At 44.8% G+C, this 20617-nt stretch overlaps 2 protein-coding genes across 3 annotated transcripts; one reads left to right on the top strand and one right to left on the bottom strand.

Annotated features, from left to right (window-relative positions):
* The first annotated feature begins 773 nt into the window (after window positions 1-773).
* SERINC3 (serine incorporator 3) lies at window positions 774-10054 on the top strand. The gene is made up of 10 exons (XM_074888734.1): window positions 774-883; window positions 1411-1572; window positions 2044-2237; window positions 3797-3876; window positions 5289-5426; window positions 6214-6383; window positions 7108-7198; window positions 7576-7753; window positions 8178-8405; window positions 9134-10054. Exons 1-10 carry the CDS (start codon window positions 845-847, stop codon window positions 9270-9272), a joined length of 1419 nt encoding a protein of 472 aa, XP_074744835.1. The 5' UTR covers window positions 774-844; the 3' UTR covers window positions 9273-10054.
* Window positions 10055-10432: 378 nt separating this feature from the next.
* On the bottom strand, window positions 10433-19641 carry TTPAL (alpha tocopherol transfer protein like). Of its 2 annotated transcripts, none has more exons than XM_074888735.1 (5): window positions 19574-19641; window positions 17741-18193; window positions 16831-17024; window positions 14974-15084; window positions 10433-14236 (listed from the first exon to the last, which is right to left on the bottom strand). In XM_074888735.1, the coding sequence occupies exons 2-5, from the start codon at window positions 18177-18179 to the stop codon at window positions 13961-13963; spliced, it is 1020 nt and encodes a 339-aa protein (XP_074744836.1). In that variant the 5' UTR covers window positions 18180-18193; window positions 19574-19641; the 3' UTR covers window positions 10433-13960. The 2 variants fall into 2 exon arrangements, with proteins under 2 accessions (XP_074744836.1, XP_074744837.1); XM_074888736.1 differs by having other exon boundaries at window positions 19544-19625.
* Between the last annotated feature and the right edge of the window lie 976 nt (window positions 19642-20617).

Raw genomic sequence — 20617 nt, 5'->3', positions numbered from 1 at the left:
CGGGCTGTACATGAAGCGGCAGGAGGACACCCGCCCGCCTCCTCAGGCATCCCGGTTGTCGCGGTCCCTCCGGTGAGGTCAGTGTCTCAGCGGTGACGCAGCTGTAACTCATACGGCTTCAACGCCACCTCTGCGCGGCCGTGACGCCTGTCGCCGCGCCCGGTCACGCCTTGTCCCCTCTGGAACCCGAGGGGGTCTGTTCTACCCGCGCAGACGGGGCTGAGGGCGCAGCAGGCTGCCTCGCAGGCTGTTGGTGCTCAAGGGCAGGGAACCGCAGCGTGTTCGGCCCCAAGCCCCGCGCGTGGTGGCGGCGGCCCGATGACAGCCCCGGCAGCAGGCCCGCCCCGCCGCCATGCCGCCTGCCCGCCCGGCGCCCGCGCTGCTGCCATGGCAACCGCCGAGGGCCAAGACACCGCCGAGTGCCCCCAGCGGCCTCAGGGAGCGGGAGGCAGCGAGTGGCTGCCGGGCCTGCCGGTCAGCCTCATTCATTGGCTGTCCTGCTGGGGAACCGCCCACTCGCGGACGCTTTCGACCAATCAGCGTCCCTTCTCCTTACGACTGCCTCGCGGCGGAGAAGGCGGAAGAACCGTTCATCAACAACAACCCCTCCAGCGCCCTCCGCCGGCCCGGCCCGGCCTCCTGCTCGCGCGCGGCTCCATCCTGCCTTCTCATTGGCGGGCAGCCGCCCACGAGCGCGCCAGCGTGGCGGGGGCAGCCAATGAGCGGCGGCGGCGCTGGGCGGTGCCCGCCTGACCCCGCCCGCCTAACCCCGCCCGCCTGAGGCCGCGGTGTGGGGGCGGAAGCAGAGGCAGGAAGTGGCCGGAGGGGGCTCGGCGGCGGCGCCATGGGGGCGGCTTTGGGGGTTTGCTCGCTGGCCAGCTGGGTGAGTGGTGGCGGGGGCTGCCACGCTAAGCCTCCCCCTTCCTTCCCGCGGAGCGGGCCCGGCCCGGAGCGGTGCTTCTGCCGGGGGCCCGGCGACCCCGCTGGCTCCCGTCCCGCGGCCTGTGGGGGAGAGCGTGGTCCCGCCAGCGCTGGGAGCCGAGGGCGGCTTCGGCCCCTGGGAGCAGAGCGGGCGCCAGGCGGTAACTCTCCTGCCCCTTCCCCGGGGCGCGGGGCTCGCCTGGCAGGGAGGCAGGTCGCTAAGAGACGGGGCCTGCGCTTGCGAGGCGGTGTCGGTGGCTGCGGAGCCGCGGCACGGTGCTGGCCTCGGCCGGGCGCTGGGCCCCCAGGAACAGATAGGGCACGTTATTTACGGGCATTTTCAAACGCGGTGTCAGTCAGCAATGTCGATTAAGCAGTTTATCTGTGTGGTCCAGCAGGGCGTGGAGTGTTTTTGAATGGAGTTTGGGTTTTCCTCTCGGTGTCAGATGTGAGGGGAATGCCCTTATAATTTCTGTCTTTGTCCTTCAGATTCCCTGTCTGTGCAGCGGTGCCTCGTGTTTACTGTGCCGATGTTGTCCCAACAGCAAGAATTCAACAGTGACGCGTCTTATCTATGCCTTCCTTCTTCTCCTCAGTACTGTTCTTGCCTGCATTATGCTGGCACCGGGAATGGAAGAGCAGCTGAAAAAGGTATGGAGAGAAAAACCTCTTTCTAACTGGTTGCAAAACCATTACTTGTGCCAGTGACTATTGATTGTCTTTGTTTGGAATGGATTACATGAGAGACACAAACACGCAAATGCGCCTCGTCTCTTAAGTTAAGAGACTGTGTGTATTGAACGGCTTCTAGCTGAAATAGCAAATTCAGTCAATGTACATTTTTAAGTACATGCCTGGTCTCTGAAACCTGACCAGACATGGAGATTGCTAGTCGTTATCAGAGGCCTACTGCTTTGGTATCTTAACCTTCCTGGATGCCTTTAGTGATGACATGGGGAAAGACATATGATAATAAGGTCTGTGCAGGCCAGCTGAGCAGAAGGTTTTTTGTTATCAGATGTCCCAGAGGACAGCTGACAGAAAGCCTTAGCTGTTAGAGTGCTTAAAGAATGTAATTGCAAACACAGACATAAATTCACAACTGAATGTGTCTTTACTCAGATCCCTGGATTTTGTGATGAGGGGCTTCATACTCGGATACCGCATATGGATGGCTTTGTCAGCTGTGAAGTGTTTGTTGGATACAGAGCTGTCTATCGAATCAGCTTTGCCATGGCGGTGTTCTTCTTTCTCCTTTCTCTGCTCATGATAGAAGTGAAAACAAGCAATGATCCAAGAGCCTCAGTACACAATGGGTATGTGTGTGAGCCTGCTGTCTGGTCTTGCAACTTGCTTCCTCTGTCAAGCTTCTTTGCTGAACACGGTGGCAAATTGTTTATGCGTACACTGACAGCCTTGTTTCTTTTGAACTGAACGCACAGTAACACTTTAGTGTCCTAAAAAGCTTCCTATTTATGTAATGTGTTCAATTTACTGATAATGTTCAGAGGTTGGGTAACCAAAAGGGCGGTGCTCTGGGCACCTCTCTGTGTTTCCACAGGGATGCCAGATATCAGCTAGCTTATATCACCATCCTTGCACTGACTCTAGCACTCATTGGGTCATTCACTAGGCCAGCCTGACTCAGTAAGCCAACAGAAACTCGTTTGTGATTTCCGATTCACTGAATTAACTGGGTTAGTTTTGGGCTAGATGCCTGAATTATCATAGAGTCATTTAATTTGACCTTTGGAGATGTCATGGTTTAGGCCTAGCTGGCAACTAAGCACCACGCGGCTGCTCACTCACTCTTCCCTGGTGGGATAGCACCACTCGCTCTTCACTGGTGGGATAGGGGGGAGTATCGGAAGAAAAAGGTAACATCTTGTGGGTTGAGATAAGAACAGCTTGATAGGACAACACAAGGAGAGAAGAAATAATAATAACAATACTAATAAAAGAATATACAAAATGAGTCATGCACAATGCAGTTGCTCACCACCTGGAACCTGATGCCCAGCCCATTTCACAAGCCATGATCCCAGCTCCCCCAGTTTATATACTGAGCATGACACAATATGGTATTGAATACCCCCATGGCTAGTGGGTCAGCTATCCTGGCTGTGTCCCCGCCCACCTTCTTGTGAAAATTAACCCTATCCCAGCTGAACCCAGGACAGCGAGATCATTTGATCCAGCCCCCTGGTTAGGACCAACGTGGAGCAGGTTATTTGGGGTCTTGTCTAGTTGAGTTTCGAATGTCTCAAAGGATGGGGATGCTTTGACCTCTCTGGGCAACCTGTGCAATTTTTTGCAATATCCAAGTTTAGTTTCTCTTTTTGCAACTTGCATATGTTGCCTCTTGTCCTTCCACTGTGCACCTGCAAGAAGAGTCTGGTTTTGTCATCTTTACACCTTTCTTTTAGGCAGTTGAAAACAGCAATTAGATCTCCCTTTTCCCTTCTCCAAGCTGAACAGCACAGAGTTAGCCTTCCTCCCTGCAAGGATGAGCTGCTGACTCACATTCTGTTGCTGGATCAGGAGCTCCTCTTTCAGCAAATCTTTATAGCCAGTCGGCCCCCAGTCTGTCCCGTTGCTTGGGGTTTTTCTGTCCCAGGTGCAATGCTTTGTATTTGCCTTTGTTGAACTTCGAGGTTTCTGTCAGTCCATGTCTGCAATCCCTTGACCATTGCTTCACCCTCTCCCCCTGATTTGGTGAACATCTTTATCTGTAATTCCACTGAACACAACTTTTTTTCTTTAAATTTCTGTTAAACACTCATCTGTGTACAGCGAGCTGTTTGCAGATCATGTAGAACACGACTATTGTGTGCAGAGTAAGACCAATATTTTCAACTTGAATCTTCTTTTAAAGGTTCTGGTTCTTCAAAATAGCTGCCATTGTGGCTATCATGGTTGGAGCGTTTTACATTCCTGAAGGGCCTTTCACAACAGGTACAGTTAATACATTGTCATGGAATTTTGTTTAATAAACTCAAACCTTTTCACAGACCTACCAGGCTATAGTTGTGACAGTGTAAGTTACTTTGTAGAAGATGCAGATTCTGTCTTACTTCATTAGTGTCAGCTTGGTTCATCCGGTATTTTGGTGACCAACTGAATGGCAATGAGAATCTCTTTTCAAGTGCAGAAGTGTTGTGTATTAATAATTCAGTACTTCATGACATGATCGCTACTGGGCTGAGTCTTCTGATGCTTTAGGTTAGAGGCAGCTCAGAACACTGACAGGTGCTGAATACTTCCCTAGAGTCTCTGAAGAAATCTGTGCAAGAAACTTTTACTGTCTGGACATACTGTCCTGTCATCACAGGAACTTGTAAGGGTTGTTGATCCTCAGAGAAACATGGCCTGATGGTACTTATGTACTGAAAGGGCTCAAACAAATGAATTTCTAACAATTAAGACAAAACTGTGATGTGATATATGAAAGCTTTGCTTGTGCATTGCTTCATTTGTTTCAAAGCTTTGCTTGTGTTTTGCTTCATTTGTTTCTCAAGGATTCCTGACTTCTCCACTGTTTCCTTAGGTCTCTTTGTTTAGGTAAGATTGAAACACTCATTAGGCTCCCTGTGTAAATCACTGATAGCAGACTCAAGGCCTTCAGTGGACACTTGGGTAACTCCTAGAATGAGATAAGGGAGGCTCTAACAGAGAGTCACAGAGACACTATTATAGGGAAACTGATTTTGCTGACTTAGGAGGGAGACACCTGGGCTTTGCTTCACAGCGCATGCTCTGGAAAGGTCAACTAGCGAACACTGTGAAAAAGACTGCTTACTTCCTCCTTTGACCGCCGAAGACCCTCCACCCTATTTTCACTACGCATGCCCGGACTATGTAAATGAATTCTGGGAGCTCATTATCATAAGACACCCCCTTTCCAGAAAATGTAATGAATAGGTATGATTTGTGTGTATGTAAACTGATGTCCCTTGCTAATTCTTGGGAGTCCTTGTGGTGGAGAATCCCCAGGGCGACCCCAGCACTGCCAACAAAAGAATACCTGCTTAACAGTTATATTGGATTCTGACTGTTAAGTTAATTTCTTTGTTTCAGTATGCAGAGATGTCTCATGTTGAATCTTGCATTCAATCTGCAAACGTGTTGGGCTAAACATTCTCATGCTCAGCTTAACTAGCATAAGCTGCACCCTCGAATAGCTGGGACTCTGCATGCTTCTGCAGGATGGAGGCCAAGGAGATTAACAGCATCTGCATTTCTAAGTATAGTTTCAGATTTTTTTGCAGTATAATTAGGAGCATTTATTTATTTATTTATTTATTTTTAAACTGGGGTAGCATGCAAATAATGAAAGCTAACCCTGTTTTTCTTGCTCCCTTTTCTAGCTTGGTTTGTTATTGGTATTTGTGGAGCCTTCTGCTTCATTCTTATCCAGTTGGTGCTTCTCGTGGACTTTGCTCACTCCTGGAATGAGAGCTGGGTTGATAGAATGGAGGAGGGAAATTCTAAATGTTGGTATGCAGGTAGGAATTGTAACCTGTAAAGGATTTGTTTCTGTTGGCCAGTACTCTGCAGAATATTAATTACTAGTTTGCAAACATACCTACAATTACACTCCACAGTCTCCTTGAGTCACTGCTGTAAACATTTGGAATTAATAGCTGCAGTGTTGCCTTTTTCCCATTAAAAAAATGCAAAATATTCTAGGTTTGTGACTAGCAGATCTGATAGTCATAATAAACAACACTTGGCTAGTTTGCAGTGCCTGGATCTCTTCAATTATCTTTGCTTGGCCACCTCCCCTGCTGAGGTCCTCAGGAGGTCAGTTATGTCTGTGACTGGCTGCAGTACAACACAAAGCAGCCTCAGTGCATGCCCCAGAGCTGACCGCTAAATTAAGAAGTGCTAATTGTTGTGGTTCTTTGCTCATAGCTAGTAGAATGGAAATGAAAATGGGTGGCCTCTAGCATAGAAGGGGGAATTGCTTGTAAATAGCCCATTAGAGGTGTGCAAAAACCACTCTCCTTTTGACACTGTGGCTTGACCTCAGTTAAACCAATTAAACTGCCGCTGAAAGGCAGGGCTATTCCCCCTTATTCCTCTGAGTTACACTACTTAGTGAGTCAAGGCAGAAATTCAGCCATATCTAACAAAAATGCACTCTGCTAGTCTAGTTTTCTGAACCAGACTTCCAAGAGAGGAAGAGGGACTGTCTCTTTACAGTGGTAGCTGGTCATTACATCACCTCAGATGTACTGTTAAACTACATGCGTTATGTAACAGTTGATATTTTTTTTTTTTCCCCTCCAGCTCTGTTCTCCTGTACAAGCTTGTTCTATGCCTTGTCGCTGGTCTTTGTTGTTCTCTTCTGTGTTTTCTACACAAAGCCTGATGACTGCACTGAGAACAAGTTCTTCATAAGCATTAATATAATCCTGTGCATTGCTGTTTCCGTTGTTTCTGTCCTTCCCAAAGTTCAGGTATTATTTTTCTCTGCTATTTTCTTCTGACGTACAAAGCAGAGAAGTAAGAAGGATGTAGTACCAATTCAGTCAGACATAAGAACTTCAAAATCTGACTATCATAGCTATGCTAGCTAGGAACATTTGAAAAAAAACTCTTGCTCTGAAACCAATGTACTATGTGGTGACGTATTTCCTGAAGACAGGCTTTTTTTGCTAACACTGTTTTGGACTTTGTTTCCATGTGGGGGACTGCTGTTGTGGTTTTACTGGTGAAGGCTCTGGCAGAACAGAGAAACCCGTTAGGGAAAGCAAAATCATCTGGGAATTTATTGGCTTAATATTGTGGCTTTGAAATTATGGATAAGCGTGTTTAATATGAGAGGAAGCTTGCATGTTACTTGATTCTGAACTAGTATTGCTCAAATAAATCACATGCTAGATTCGTATCTACAAAACTGTTAAGCAGGTTGGGATTAACTCGATAAGACCCCAGAGTCCTGGGCATAGAAAAACTGGATTTGGTTTGCTTATTCCTTCCATGTTTGCTCACGGCATAAATTGTGTTACTCTAAGGAGCTTCTTACGGTCTTTTAAACATAGAACAAAGCCCAGTGCATTTCTAAAAAATAAACTTTTTCATGCTAATAATTGTTGAATCTGTGGCAGTAGGGTAAAACTATCTCAACTATAGGTACAACTTGCCCTTTTGACCTTGGTTTGCTATTCTGTCTCTGAACAGGAACATCAGTCTCGCTCCGGCCTCCTCCAGTCCTCTCTTATCACGCTCTACACCATGTATCTCACTTGGTCAGCCATGTCCAATGAGCCTGGTAAGCCACAGGCTATCTTGAGTAACATATTTTGGTGTGAAAGCATCAGCTGTTGATGGGACTCATAGTTATTACAGATCACTGTGTGGGGATCGCTGATCTGTCTAGATAAAATCTAGTGAGGCAGTAGAGCTGACTTTACTGAAACCATGGGCAAAAAACCCAGTGTCAAGGCATTCTGATTTTATTTATTTATTGATTACACCCTTGCCTAGCTCACAGGAAGGAAGAATATTCTATGCCATTGTTGTTCCTGGGGAATTGAAGAAATCGGCAGTTAAAGGGAATGAAAAATTGCAAGCTTACCTGTCATCTTTTCTTAGCTAAATGCTGGCAAAGCTCATCTCTCTTTTAATCTGCCTTGAAATCCCTTTCAGAACGAAACTGTAACCCAAGTTTGCTGAACATCATTACCCAGATAGCTTCACCCACAGTTGTTCCGGCAAATACCACAGTCGTACCTGCCACTCCAGCTCCGCCCAAGTCCCTGCAGTGGTGGGATGCCCAGAGTGTTGTTGGATTGGTTATCTTTGTCCTTTGCCTCTTGTATTCCAGGTAGGATCTGCACTGCTATCAAATAATAAACAGTTGGGATTTTTCTGCCTTCTTTATTTGAATCTGGGTCTAGGGAAAAATGTACCTGCATTTATTCATATCCAGCTGCTGTCTCAGGCCCAAGTCCAAATACGGCTAATAAAACCGTGTTGTTTTGTGGGTGAGGATAGGCTTTACTAGCCCAATTCCAGTAACAGAACAAAATGTGTCACAAGACCTGGACTAGGAAAGCTGTTTAATTAGGTTGACAAAAGCTCAGATAAAGACAGGTCTCTTTGAGGAGCTTCCTTGTTTCCAGATGGATTTAAAAAATGTTATTTTCTAGTCCCAGACGTTCATTGTGATCTGTTGCTTGCTTTATTAGCAAACATAGCTAACTGAAAAAGGAGTCTTTAACCACGTCTATCTTTGGGTTACACTGCAGCATTCGCTCTTCAAGTAACAGCCAGGTGAATAAGCTGATACTCTCTGGGAGTGACAGTGCCATGCTGGAGGAGACTCTGGGAACAGGCAGTGGGGCTGCAGAGGAGGGAGAGGTGCGCCGTGTCATGGATAATGAGAAGGATGGTGTTCAGTACAGCTACACCTTCTTTCACTTCATGCTCTTCCTTGCCTCTCTCTACATCATGATGACACTCACAAACTGGTACAGGTAAGAGCAAGACAGAAAGTGATGGGTTGTATGTGCCAACCAGTGCTTCTAGGTGGATGGGAGATGCCTGCCCAGCTGCCTACGGTGCTGTCCCTATGCCAGTCACATTATTGTGCCTTCTCAATTTTGTGTTGCTGAATTGAGAAGTAAAAAGGCAAAATCAGCAGCTGCAAGGGCAGAAAATATGGTTACCATCCTTCATATAGGCAAGTAGGAGGAAGGATATGAAATCTGTTTAAGGTGGCCTCCTGAGAAGCTTGTCAGAGGCCAGCCTAACGTTAGTGACTCTTTATCCTGGGAAAGATGTGCAGGGACAGCCATACATGCCACTTAAACAGAGACATGACATCCTAGATCTGTTGGGAGCACTTGGACATATCTTCTGCTGCTGCAGCTTACAACTACCTTCCCCAGGACTGGCATACTGTATTTAATTAGCAAATACACTTACAGAGCAGCAGCCAGCAGGAGTCTGTTGCATAGCTCACTCAAATAGTTCCTTTAAGAGTACCACATCAAGCAGGTGGATTTTGAAAACTGGCTACCAAGAACAGGCCTGTGAAGGAGCCACAGGAAACTGCTGGTTTAGTTGTCTCACTGTGCTCCTGCAAAGGCTTTTGCATCAGAGTGTCCCCAGTGACTGTCCTAACATTAGAGTCATAGGAAAGGTAGCAAGGAATAGTCAAAAGTGCCTTCTATATCTATTAATTGACTTCTTTACTTTTTAGCCCTGATGCAGATTTCAAAACAATGACAAGTAAGTGGCCAGCCGTGTGGGTGAAGATAACCTCCAGCTGGGTTTGTCTCCTTCTCTATCTTTGGACCCTTGTGGCTCCTCTTGTCCTTACTAATAGGGACTTCAGTTAAATTGCTGCACCTGTCTGAGCCTAAAAAAGTGGGGAACTTTTTTTCTCAAAGCCAAAATGTTCATGTATTGCTTTAGTTACACCATGTTACTGTTTCTTAAGTTGATATTAACGTGCGGGTGGATAGAAAGTTACATATTGCATATGCTTGATGCAGGATCAAAATTTAGTTATCTTCCTATTTTAACTTTCAGTCACGATTGATTATCTTATTAGTGCATTTTTAAAATTCACTGCAGTGCTGTCAAAGCACAAAATATCTGTTCAGTCCTATAGCCACAACCTTTCTATTGAATAGAAGTAACATTTAGCTAAATATGAAGTAATATATTTTAAAGAACAGTTATATTCAGCATAATGCACTAGTATGCTAATGCTTCAGTTCCTGGAAGTGTAAGCCATGCTGCTTGATTTCTACATTCCACTGCAAAAGTTTATTTAATACTTACCTTCCTGTGTTGTGGCAAAACCCCCTGTATCCCTCACCAAAAGAACAGAACTTTGAGATTGAAAAGCTGGTTAATGCTAATTCCTTTTAAGAACTAATTTGCCCTTTCTGAGAGGCAACTTCTATTGTAACTTTGGTTTTAGTATGTTTGCCAAATATTGAGTGGTAAGTGTATGACTAGCTTAAACAACTTTGATTATGGTGGAAAAATAGAGCTTCTAATTGATTTCACTTGTCTAATATGCTTATAAAATAATGTACATGAAATGATTGTTATTGGCACTAAGGCATTTGCACTGTAAACTCATTTAAATAAAGTGGACTAACTACTGAAACTGGCCCAGCTGTGTTGAAGTGTTACAAAGCAGCAGTTATTCCCCAATGCAAAATACTACAGACAGTGATTTACATGCTAATTAGCTGTTGCTGTGTCCAGTTGCATGTGACTTGATGTTTTCTCCATGCAGCAAATACTAAGTCAAATACATTTACTTTGAAACAAACAGCATCTTCCATCTGCTTCTCAATGTCAAATCCTATTCCTTGAAATTGTTCAGGTAAAATTTAACCTGCAGTAGAAAGCAACACCTTTTTCTAATGTAGTGCTGTGGCAATTATACTTAGTGGCAACTGTGTGTTTAGTGTGAAACTAAGTATATGTTGCTACTGCCTTTTTATAGTAAAATACCCCAACATGACACAAGGCAAACATATTTAAAAATATCAAATTAGCAGCTGTTACAGTGTGTTTAATCACCCAGTCATGCATCATAAAATTACACATTTTGACCACTCCAGTTTATAAAATGCAATATAAAAATAAATTTTGTCAAAATAAGATGTACACTTAACCACCCAACACCTCTAGGCCCACATACAACAGAAGGCAAAATTATTAGTTTGATTAACACTATGATTAACTCATGCCAAAATGAGATTTAACAAAAACAATACTTCACCCAGTTCTGAAAATACCTCAGGCTTTGTAACACCCATTTGCAAGAGTATAAATTCAAGTACTTTTATGTACAGTATGCAGCTACCTTTTGTCCCACTTAATGCCAAAAGCCATGGCTGCCCAATGCAGTTCAAGTATCTTTCCTTATTATGTGTTGGAGTTGGGGGGGATGGCTTATGTACTGGGCAAGGCATAAAACCTCTGGAAACAAAGTTATTTCAAGTGGAAAAAGGAACAGATCAGTTTTAGTGCTATAAAAAAACCAAACCACCCCTAACCTCTAAGCTTTTCCTATATATTCTCTTAACTTGCAGATAAGGAGACTATACTTAAAACAAGTGTTTATTTTTCAAATGCTGATATGAGAAATTCTGGGAACAAACTGCTTTCTTTGCTAGTAAGTGCTAAAGCTCAAAGAGTAGCTCAGTAGTCAGGCACATGTAAGACAGAGCTATGCTTTCTGTCAGACAAGCCAAGCCCTGGTTACGAACCTAAAAGGGTTAGAGATGCAGCTTAATAAAGCTGAAATTTGGTCTGTCTGAGTTTTAAAGCCAAGAAAGAGCAAATTAGAAGTAGCAGTTAGATGCTTGATAAAGGTAAGCCTGGCTGACCTCAAACATCCTGACATCAACTGCCCAGCAGCCAGCTTCAAGAAGAAAGTTCTGGGGGCATAACATGGGCTATTTTCAGCATTGATAATGTAGCCTTATCTATTATGTTTAAATTATATGCTTTATTCTTAGTTTATGAGCAGAGGAGAAAAGGGGAGGGAGAGATGGATCTTGTTTGCCTACTATTTAAGCAGTGTAAGAATATAAACGCTTGAAAACAGGTTTGATTTCTGCAGAGGTTCCTCAGTCTTCTGCTGAACACTAGATTTTTTTTGTTTTGAAGGACACTAAATTTTGAATATGCAGTCTCCCTGTCTTGTAGTTACATAAGGGGATCAAAGTAGCTGTTCTTACAGGTTAACTGTCAAAATACTACCACTTCAAACCCTGCAGCACAATTAAGGAAAGGATATCAAATTCCAGTCATACCTTCACCTCTAGGAAAAATGGTCCATCCTGGTTTTTTAATTACACATTGTGGCTAGGATTAAGAGGCACTAAAACAACATAAACACCACTCTCTATGCTCTGGCACTTAAACAGCATGGGCAGCCACTTACCTTTCTAAGTCCTGGTGCTGTGTGCTACTATCTTGCTAGGTGGCACAAAGAACTGAATTAATCTCTGCAAAACACACAGCCGTTCTGGTCAGAAATGAGGAAGCAGCTAGCTTATTTTAAGTAGATGAAAATGATAGGGTTTTTTTTTTCCCCACACTAAAGCTGTCAAAAAGGAGTAAGAATTGACTTATAAAGGTAGGAAAAATCAGATCCTTTCAGTGAGGAAGATTAATCTCTTCCCACCTTTAATCTAAAACAGTTCAAGTGACAAGTTCCCTACTCCCACAGATTCTGAACTGCCACCCAGAAAAAAACTTCACGGTTTACCCCTTTTCAAAACCCAGTCTCATTTTATGCTTGATGACAGGTATGGCATTTGCTACCCCGTAGTTCCAGGATGAGGTCTGCTGCCATATCGGGAAGTCATTAGAGTAGTAGAGGAGTCTCTTTTTGGCAGTGCAAATCATGCTGTAGGGGGGCTGAGAGGAAGACAGACATTCAAAACAGAGCTTGGCACTTTGAAAAATGAATGTCTGAAATCCTCAAAATGCTTTCGTTTTATCTTTACAGAAACATAACTGGTACCTATAATGCCACTTGGCACTAAATAAAGATTTCATCCAGAGAAAGTGCTCTAGAGATAAGTTTCCAATCCAAAGGGATGTTCTTTTTCACCAAATAGTGAAATATTTCACCTTGAAGTAACAGGGTGTGCTCTCCTGGTCCTACTGAGGTTTCCCATTTCCACACTATTATAGTGCAGAAAAACATGTGCAAAGAGTGTGCTGAGAGTTAAGTTCTAATTCAAGACCATTAAACAGATTGAATTTGGGGAGCGGGAACAGCTTATTTAGACATAGGTATCTTACCCTGATTTGACATCAGAGTCTTAGTTCTGTCTCTAGACAAAGACCTAGAAGCACAGGCATATAAGCTACAGGTAAATATTACAGATGATTAAAGTCTCACTTCATACAGGAACATGACAACCAAAGACAAAAGAAGTCAACAAAGTTGAAAACAAAGTTGTAACATTTCACAAAAGAGCCGACAAGCACAGTGAACAAAATGCTACAATACCAGGAAATTTAAGAATGTGCTTTCAAATAGCTTGTCTGCATTTGGTTTCACAGACTTAAACTCAAATTCTGCCCAAAGTAACAAGCTAAAGAAGCACCTTGCTGCCTTACATGGAGTATTGCCTTCTATACATCATACGCCAACTGCTACAAAGCCTCCTTACAAATTCTATGTGTGAGTTACTTACCCAATTCCTCATCACAACCAGCTGAAGAACAGAACAACTGACAACGTGGGAAGGTGGGTGGCTGACATAGCTTTTTCTTATTTGGTCCTGAACCTCATTATTTAAAGCTGTTATCTAATCAAAAGCCTTAGTACTCAATCTGGAAAACTTCCTGTTTTCTGAAAATGAAGATTGCATCTGTTTATAATAAGCCTTGGCATAGATATTGTAGGAGTTAATCCACCATTATAATTCTTCCCACGGTGAGGAAGTTTCAGAGATGATCTCTGTACTGATATTCATGGGTAAGAAAGTTTCACTCTGTATTGAGACAAATAGTCATGGAGTTATTTCAGAAATGCCAAGTCACAATCTGAACCAAGTGATAGAGGACTTATGTTTTTAAGCAATCTTCACTGACAGAACTACATTTCGCAAGGTTCAACAGCAATTTTCTCATCTTGGATTACTGGTGCTTGCAGAAGGGGAAGGGAACAGATGGTCACAAAGCTAGTAAATCATCGTTGCCACTTTTCACCTGTGTGGGGAGCAGATAAGAAACTATCAAGCTTACCATCCTGCAATATTTTTTTTTCTTTATCATTGGAAAGAAAAGTCCAGTTTGCATCATTCACACAGAGGTTGATGAGCCTCAAGTATTCTTCATAACTTGTGCTCTTTGCCTTTATCCTCCCCGAACTCTGCCCTGCCCCTATTGTGCCCTCTTCAGCTTCCTTTGGTTCTACAGTGTAAAGTGCCTCAGCAGTCTGTTCCTAAACTGCAGGTTTAGGAGTAAGGCAGAGTTCACAACATCACCTATCAGAACAGATCTTAACTGCGCTGGAAAACTTCCCTTCACTGGTTTGTTAATAACAGTAATAGAGCTGCGGTTTCATGCCTCGCAGAGAATCATCACACTGCTTTTCCTCAGCATCCCCACTCACTAGCATGTCGTGGGGAGAGCTGTCACATGGGAGAACCAGCTGTGAGAAGTCATGCAGAAAGTCCTCTTCAGAGGCTAGCAGCAGCTCATTCCAGGCAGAGATGTCCAGCTTCCCTGAAGTACCACCATACTCTTCAGGAAGGATCACTGGCGGAATGTTTTGATGAAGGGAATTCAGATCACAGCCATGAAGAAAAAACTGAAGATGAAAGCAAAAAGATAACTTTAATAGTGCATATCAAACACTTTACAGCAAATTACCGAAACAGTCAACTAACAAGCTTATTTTGAGTCAAATAGCAAATTTTAGAAGCAATGTCTTTATGGGCAAGTGGCAGCATACAACACTGGGTAGGTGCAGTTAGACATAGAAGTGAGAGAAGCCTTGAGATAATCCAAGTCTAGTGCAGCTTAAATCCAGCATGAGAGACTTGACACCTGCTAGTCTGTGCAGAGGTTCTAAATTCAAATCATCCCCAAGTTTGTTCATGGGATTGGAATTACTTATCCTTGTGGAAAAAAGCATCATCCTTTGCAACTACATCCAGTCCTGTGGCAAGAACACTCGTGCCATGCAGGACGCTTGCATGAGGGAGAAGAGCAAGGAAGGGGCAACACATTTCCTATGACACCACCTCATAAACTGTTACTTGCCAAAATAATCCAACCCCAGGGATGGAATTAGTGTCCTGAACACATAGCATATGTACTAAAGATCCATATTAATGTTATGCCAATATTAAATTCCTCAAAGCTTCTCTCTCACGAAGAATTTTCCCAACAGTCATATCGTTAAAAATTAAAGCAGAAAGGACCAGTTACATCAAGTAAATGGCACCAACATTTTTCTAGCTGTGAGGTTTTCAATGGTTTTTACTTGCAGTGGCCAAACAAGGAACTTACAAACATTAACATTAAAATTACATAAATCCTTACCCGGTTTGCGATCTTCTCCTTCAGAAAAGGCTTGATGATTGCAAAAATGCCTTTGAATATACGAGGCTCATTTATTATGTTAACAGCCTTTATTCGAATGGGGAATCCATCCTGAAGAGTAAAGAAGATTTTTGTAATGCTGTTTAAAACATTTGCCATCTTCCTCTCTTTAAAATCTCCTGAGACTGACTGCCAGCACAACCCACTGGCTCCCAAACTTCCACCTGAGGTACCAACATAAACCAGTTCAGCAACAGAAATGCACCTTGTAATAGGGAATAGTCTTAGGATGAGATCCATGGGCATAAAAGTCAAGAGACACGTAAACCTTGCATCAAAAAATATACTGGTGTCAGTAAATCTTCATATCTTATGTTGTTCTTCATCTCCCCTGACAAAGACACTCAGGTAATCACTGTCCTTCAGGTATTCCCAACCCTGATAGGGATTCAGTTACAAACTGATGACTTCTGAGGAGTGCACCACGCTCAGAGCCAGAGCAGGCTGGTTCTAACTACAGGATTCACTATCCAAGACAGTTTAAAACAACAGTTAGGGGATTTCTGCAGGAGAAGTTTATTTGCAGAAACATTTTTCCAAGGCAGAGCTCACGACCAACAATTAAGGTCTCATGTACCACAGTGAAGTTTCTTTCCCTTATAGCCAGCTCTACATATACAAAGCAAGCAGTCAACACTTGGGAGTGAAAAGCAGGTAACATGCACTGAAGGAGTACTTCTCTCCTTTTGAGGGTCAGTGAATTAGCTCACCTTTACAAGAGATGCAGCTTGGGAAGTTTGAAGCAACACATTTACACCCACCCACACCTTTATGTCCTTCACCAAGTTCAGCTTTTGTTTTGTGAATTGTTTCCACTAATAGCAGCAGGACACCCATTGCTTTATTTGTGCAAATTAAATATGGGCTCAAAAGTTAAATGACACGTGTTTAGATCATAATATAAAGGAGCAAGTTCTTATACAAGCATTCATAAGCTCACTAGTCTCATTTCCATAGGCACCTCCAATTCCCCCTATATCTCCTTAACCCCCTGCAGATACAACAGAGAACATAACCAGCTCAGGCCAGAATAGAAGTAACAAAGGAATAAACCCATTTAGGGGAAGTTTTCCTCATCTCACTCCTCCAGATAGTATGGTAGAACATCAGCTAAAGTCATCAGCTCTTCCTGCCACTTTGGCCAGGTTACTCCTCACTCCTTTCACCCTCCCATTTTGTACAACTCCACTTGTGCTTAGACACTTGCTCCATCTTGCTCTCCATCATTTCCCTTCTGAATACCTAGTCGGAGCGTGGTCCCCTATGCTGAAGAAGCCTCTCTTCCTTCAGGGAGTGGATGGAAATCCTCCTCGAATCACACCCAGTCAAAAGTCCTCTCTGCTAAATTTTTGCAGCAGTACTTGAACTTGCACTTGCCCAGTGGCCAGCTCCATCTCCGCAACAGGAACAATTTAAATAAGGAGCCATTCCTCAGCATTCATAGTATCTTCTCTCTCTAACTGCAATTCACGGCTCGCTCTCTTCCTTATCACTAGCTAACAGAAATATTTTTTTCTGTTCCAACTCAAAGTTTGCATTTAGTTTTAATTTTTTTTAACTTTTTTTTTTTTAAATTTTAGGGTTTTTTAAATGCAAATTTAGTTTTAGGGATGGAAGAGTCAAAAAAAGGGCAAGTGAGGTAAATTGGCAAGGGTGTGAGAAACTGGTTGGGCATGTTTTAACTCTGCTAGTAAAAGCCAAGATGCTTAAGTTTCTGGTGACACAGTCAAGAACTCTAGACACAGAAGCAGTCATTTACAATGCACAAGCTTATTTTGCCACCCGTTCAGGTCTTACCTGAAGAATTCCAATCACTTTTTTGGCTACAAAAGGACCAAAATGAGACGCCTTAGATAAGCTGACTCCTTTGTAGTCTGCCAGGATTACAATTCCATTCACCTGGGTCTCTTCGGACTGAATGAGTTTTTCTAACGTTAAGTATATGGCACGAATGTTCTCAGTAATCGGATAATTACTGGGTGTCCATCTGTCTGAGGTTACAAGACATGGATGGTAAGTCGGAGAGTAAATATAAGCTAACAATACACATTCCAAAAACTGATTTTCTATTTTCCTGGATTCTTAAAAGTTAGTCTTTAATAGGCACAGTCCTAATTCAGAGCAGCCTTTCTTAAGCAAGAGATAAATGGCAACTCATGTTTACTTCAGGGAGCAAAGGCAATGGTTTTAAAAATCCCGTTGTCCACCCAGCACAGCTTATTAGAAGCAGTTTCAGCTCAGAAAGAAAGCAGGTAAATGGAAAAGAGGAGAATGAATGAAGACAAATTTACAGAAAGCCTGGCAGCACCAAAAGCACATGGAATGCTCTGATGGTTTACACGGGAGTCAAAGCCATAGGCTCCTCTCTCCACTTACTGTCAAAGCAAATTACAAGCTTCTAACCATAGGCCAGCAGCCCTGTTTCAATTTGAGTTACTACATATTAATTTTTCTTGAATCATCTAACATTTCATCACCCACCTCACCGCATTTTCATTTTGACATAACTGCAGTTATTGATGACACAGGAAAAGGAACTGGTATAATGTTGGCTAACAACAAACGTGTCCTTTCACAAGCTTTTCAAATTTCAAAGAGAACGCCCGTACTCTGTGTAAGTAACCACTGTTCACAGGAGAGCGGGAAACAGATTTTTGGCTCAGACACACCTCAAAGAGATAACAGAGACATTCATGCATTTCAGTACCTGGACGGATGCAGACAACGTGGCGTCCCTCTGGGTCCAGACGAGGCAACACAGTGACAAAACCAGACTCTAGGACAGGCTTTATTGCAGACGGCTTCAAGTTATTGAAGACCTCAGGCCAGCTCCTCCTGCAGGTGTAGTAGTTCACCAGAAGCTGAAGCGCTCGATCATAATCAAATTTCCTGGCTCTGAGGAATCTTAGCAAAAAAGCATCGTCCAGGCTGGTCCCCAGGGAGGGATAGTCTTTGCACACCATATCTCGCAGTGCCTGAACATCACGGAGCCTCCATTCAGGCTTCTCTTGGAGCTCTTCCCGGGCTTTGGTAATGAGATCAGGAGACAGCGAGCAAACATACTTTGGCCGATCTGGCAAGAACTCGTTGTCTGATGGAGACCCTGCGGATGGACTTGTCCTGGTGCAGTCACTGTCTCCTGACATAATGTAGCAGGAATCTGTCAAAAAACAAGCACTACGTGTGACAAAAAATCCCAGGGACTAACAAGCATATTTATTATTCATATATTTATTATGCCCTCTATCCCTCTGTTTCCTGGCTGAGGAGACTGCCCTTCCAAGAACCAGCACTACAGCCAGAAGCACAGTTCAGACATTTTAATTCACTTCCTAGGATTAGAAAGCACAGGTTTCTCTAATCTCTTTATCCTGTATAGCAGGTAGAAAACTACCTTGGATGAAACCTAACCAAATAAAAAACAAATTACAGAGCTTCATTGCAAAATACAGAATTTAATTTGTCTTAACATTTATTTCCTGTGCAATTGGAAACTACAGCAAAGGAAACACATCCCAGTTAGGCAGGATTCTCACATTTGATCAAATTACACCCTCTTCTGAGAAACTCTCCTAGCCGAGCCCAGACAGCCAGGAGTTTTCATTAACTTCTCTAGCAAATATGTGCATCGATCAGCATGTCTGCCCACGTGAACATTTTGAGCAATTCAGGAGGAGTGGCAGTCAGGAATACAAGAAATGGCTACAGTTCACAGACTGGATTAGCAGGTGAGAAAATTACAGGCTCTTATGCCAGCACTACACGGGTATTAAGATAGGCTTAATCGAGTTTTCAGTGTGCTGCCAATAGTTCTGAACTGGGAGCTGCATTTTCAAATCCAGTAGCAAGTGGATAGAGATGAGTGAAAAATTATAAAATTACGAGGCTGGCGTACTTCCTGTAGTTTGACCTGGGATTGGAAAGGGAAAATATGCCTTTTTTGCCTGCGCTACTCCTATCCAGAGTCATTCACAGCACATTATACCACTGTTGGGTGTCACACAGGAATTGCCTGTCAGAATAATACCTGTCCCACATAATCAGCTTCATCCTGCAGTGACAGACACCTGGACTGCTTACTTCTACCACACCTTCCCCAGGCTCCTTGGGGAAGGTCCCAGGATGCCTGGATGACTTACAGGGACACGCTTCCTTTTGTTACAGCCTGGGCTGTGCAGGACCCAAATCCTTGGCCCCTGCCCTGATGGCCTGAGTCCTGGCACTGAGGGGGGCATAGGGGCGAGGAGGCCCTTACAGCCCCTCAGCTCCAGCATTACCCCCCACAGCCCCACCATTATCCGCCCCCCTCCCACTCCACAGCCCCACCATTACCCCTCTACACACCCCACAGCCCCACCATTACCCCGCCCACGCACACCCCCCAGCTCCACCATTACCCTCCGCACAGCCCCTCACCTCCACCATTACACCCCCGCCCCCCCAGCTTCACCATTACCCTCAGCCCCAGCACCCTCCAACCCCACGGCCCTCAACGCCCTCGGCCCCGCACCTCCGCCCCGGCCGGGCCCCGCCGCCGTACCGGAGCGCTCCCGCGCAGCAGCGCCGTCTCCAGGCAGCGGCGCCCCGGAACGACAGCGGCGGCCGGAAGTGACGCCCCCGCCGCGCCTGCGCCATGGCGGCCGGCCGGGCCGAGCCGAGCCGCGGCGGGCCCCGTGGGGTCGGGCAGTAGCTCGTTCTGGGGGCAGCGGCTGCCGCCGGGTCCCCATCCCCGTAAGCACCGCGCCCCCTCACCGGGCAGCGCCGGTGTGGTTCGGCCTTGAGCCGAAAATACGGGTTTTCCTCCCGTGTCTGGTACCTGCGCAGTACAGCGTGAGGGAACCCCGGGGGCGCTTCGTGGAGGGCGCTTCTACCCCTTAATTCCACCTCATCCTCTTTCATATCATTTCATTGCCTGTGGCGGGAGCCACCAAGGCAGTTATATATATTCTGTATGTATATATGTATTAACCCCCCTGGAGCTGACCTTGGAGAGCAGGAGTGCTCAGGTGGTGACCTGACATCTCGGGGCCTCTCCCTGCCAGAGCTGGGCCTTCCTCCCCCATCTGTGGCCAAACCGGTACCTCTGAGACAGCAGCGACCTCCGAGACTGAAAACAGAGGAGGAAGGCGGCCAGGAACGGGGCCAGAGCACCATCTGCGGGCCCCGGAGCCTCTCCCTGCCAGCCAGAGCTCCTCAGCGAGCTGGAAGCCAGAGCAGTTGCAGAATTACCTGGTCAGAGCGAGGGGAGTCTCAAAGCAGGGTCCAGGCAAGCGCAGCTGGCTGCTGCGGTGGGATGGGAGCAGGGCCCAGGAGATGTGCTGGCTGTAGCCTGAATTTAAATGCCAACAGAGGAGATAAATGCTAATAAAGGGAGAATATTTTTTCTGTTTGGCTTGGTTTTTGAGAGGACAGAAAGCCATATCCCACAAGAATTCAGATAGTGATGCCTAACCTCTCTGCATGGAATTTGTAATAAAAAAAAAAAAAAAGATGGGTCACTCCCAGTCTTACTGCATTAAAAAGGGTTCAACAGGGAGTGCTGGGGAGAAAAATGGCACGTTTAACCCTACTGATTGACAGATGC

Source organism: Strix uralensis, chromosome 18 (assembly GCF_047716275.1).
Source record: "Strix uralensis isolate ZFMK-TIS-50842 chromosome 18, bStrUra1, whole genome shotgun sequence".
Lineage (NCBI taxonomy): Eukaryota > Metazoa > Chordata > Aves > Strigiformes > Strigidae > Strix > Strix uralensis.
Note: the sequence above shows the minus strand (reverse complement) of the source record. Positions and strands in the feature narration are given on the sequence as shown.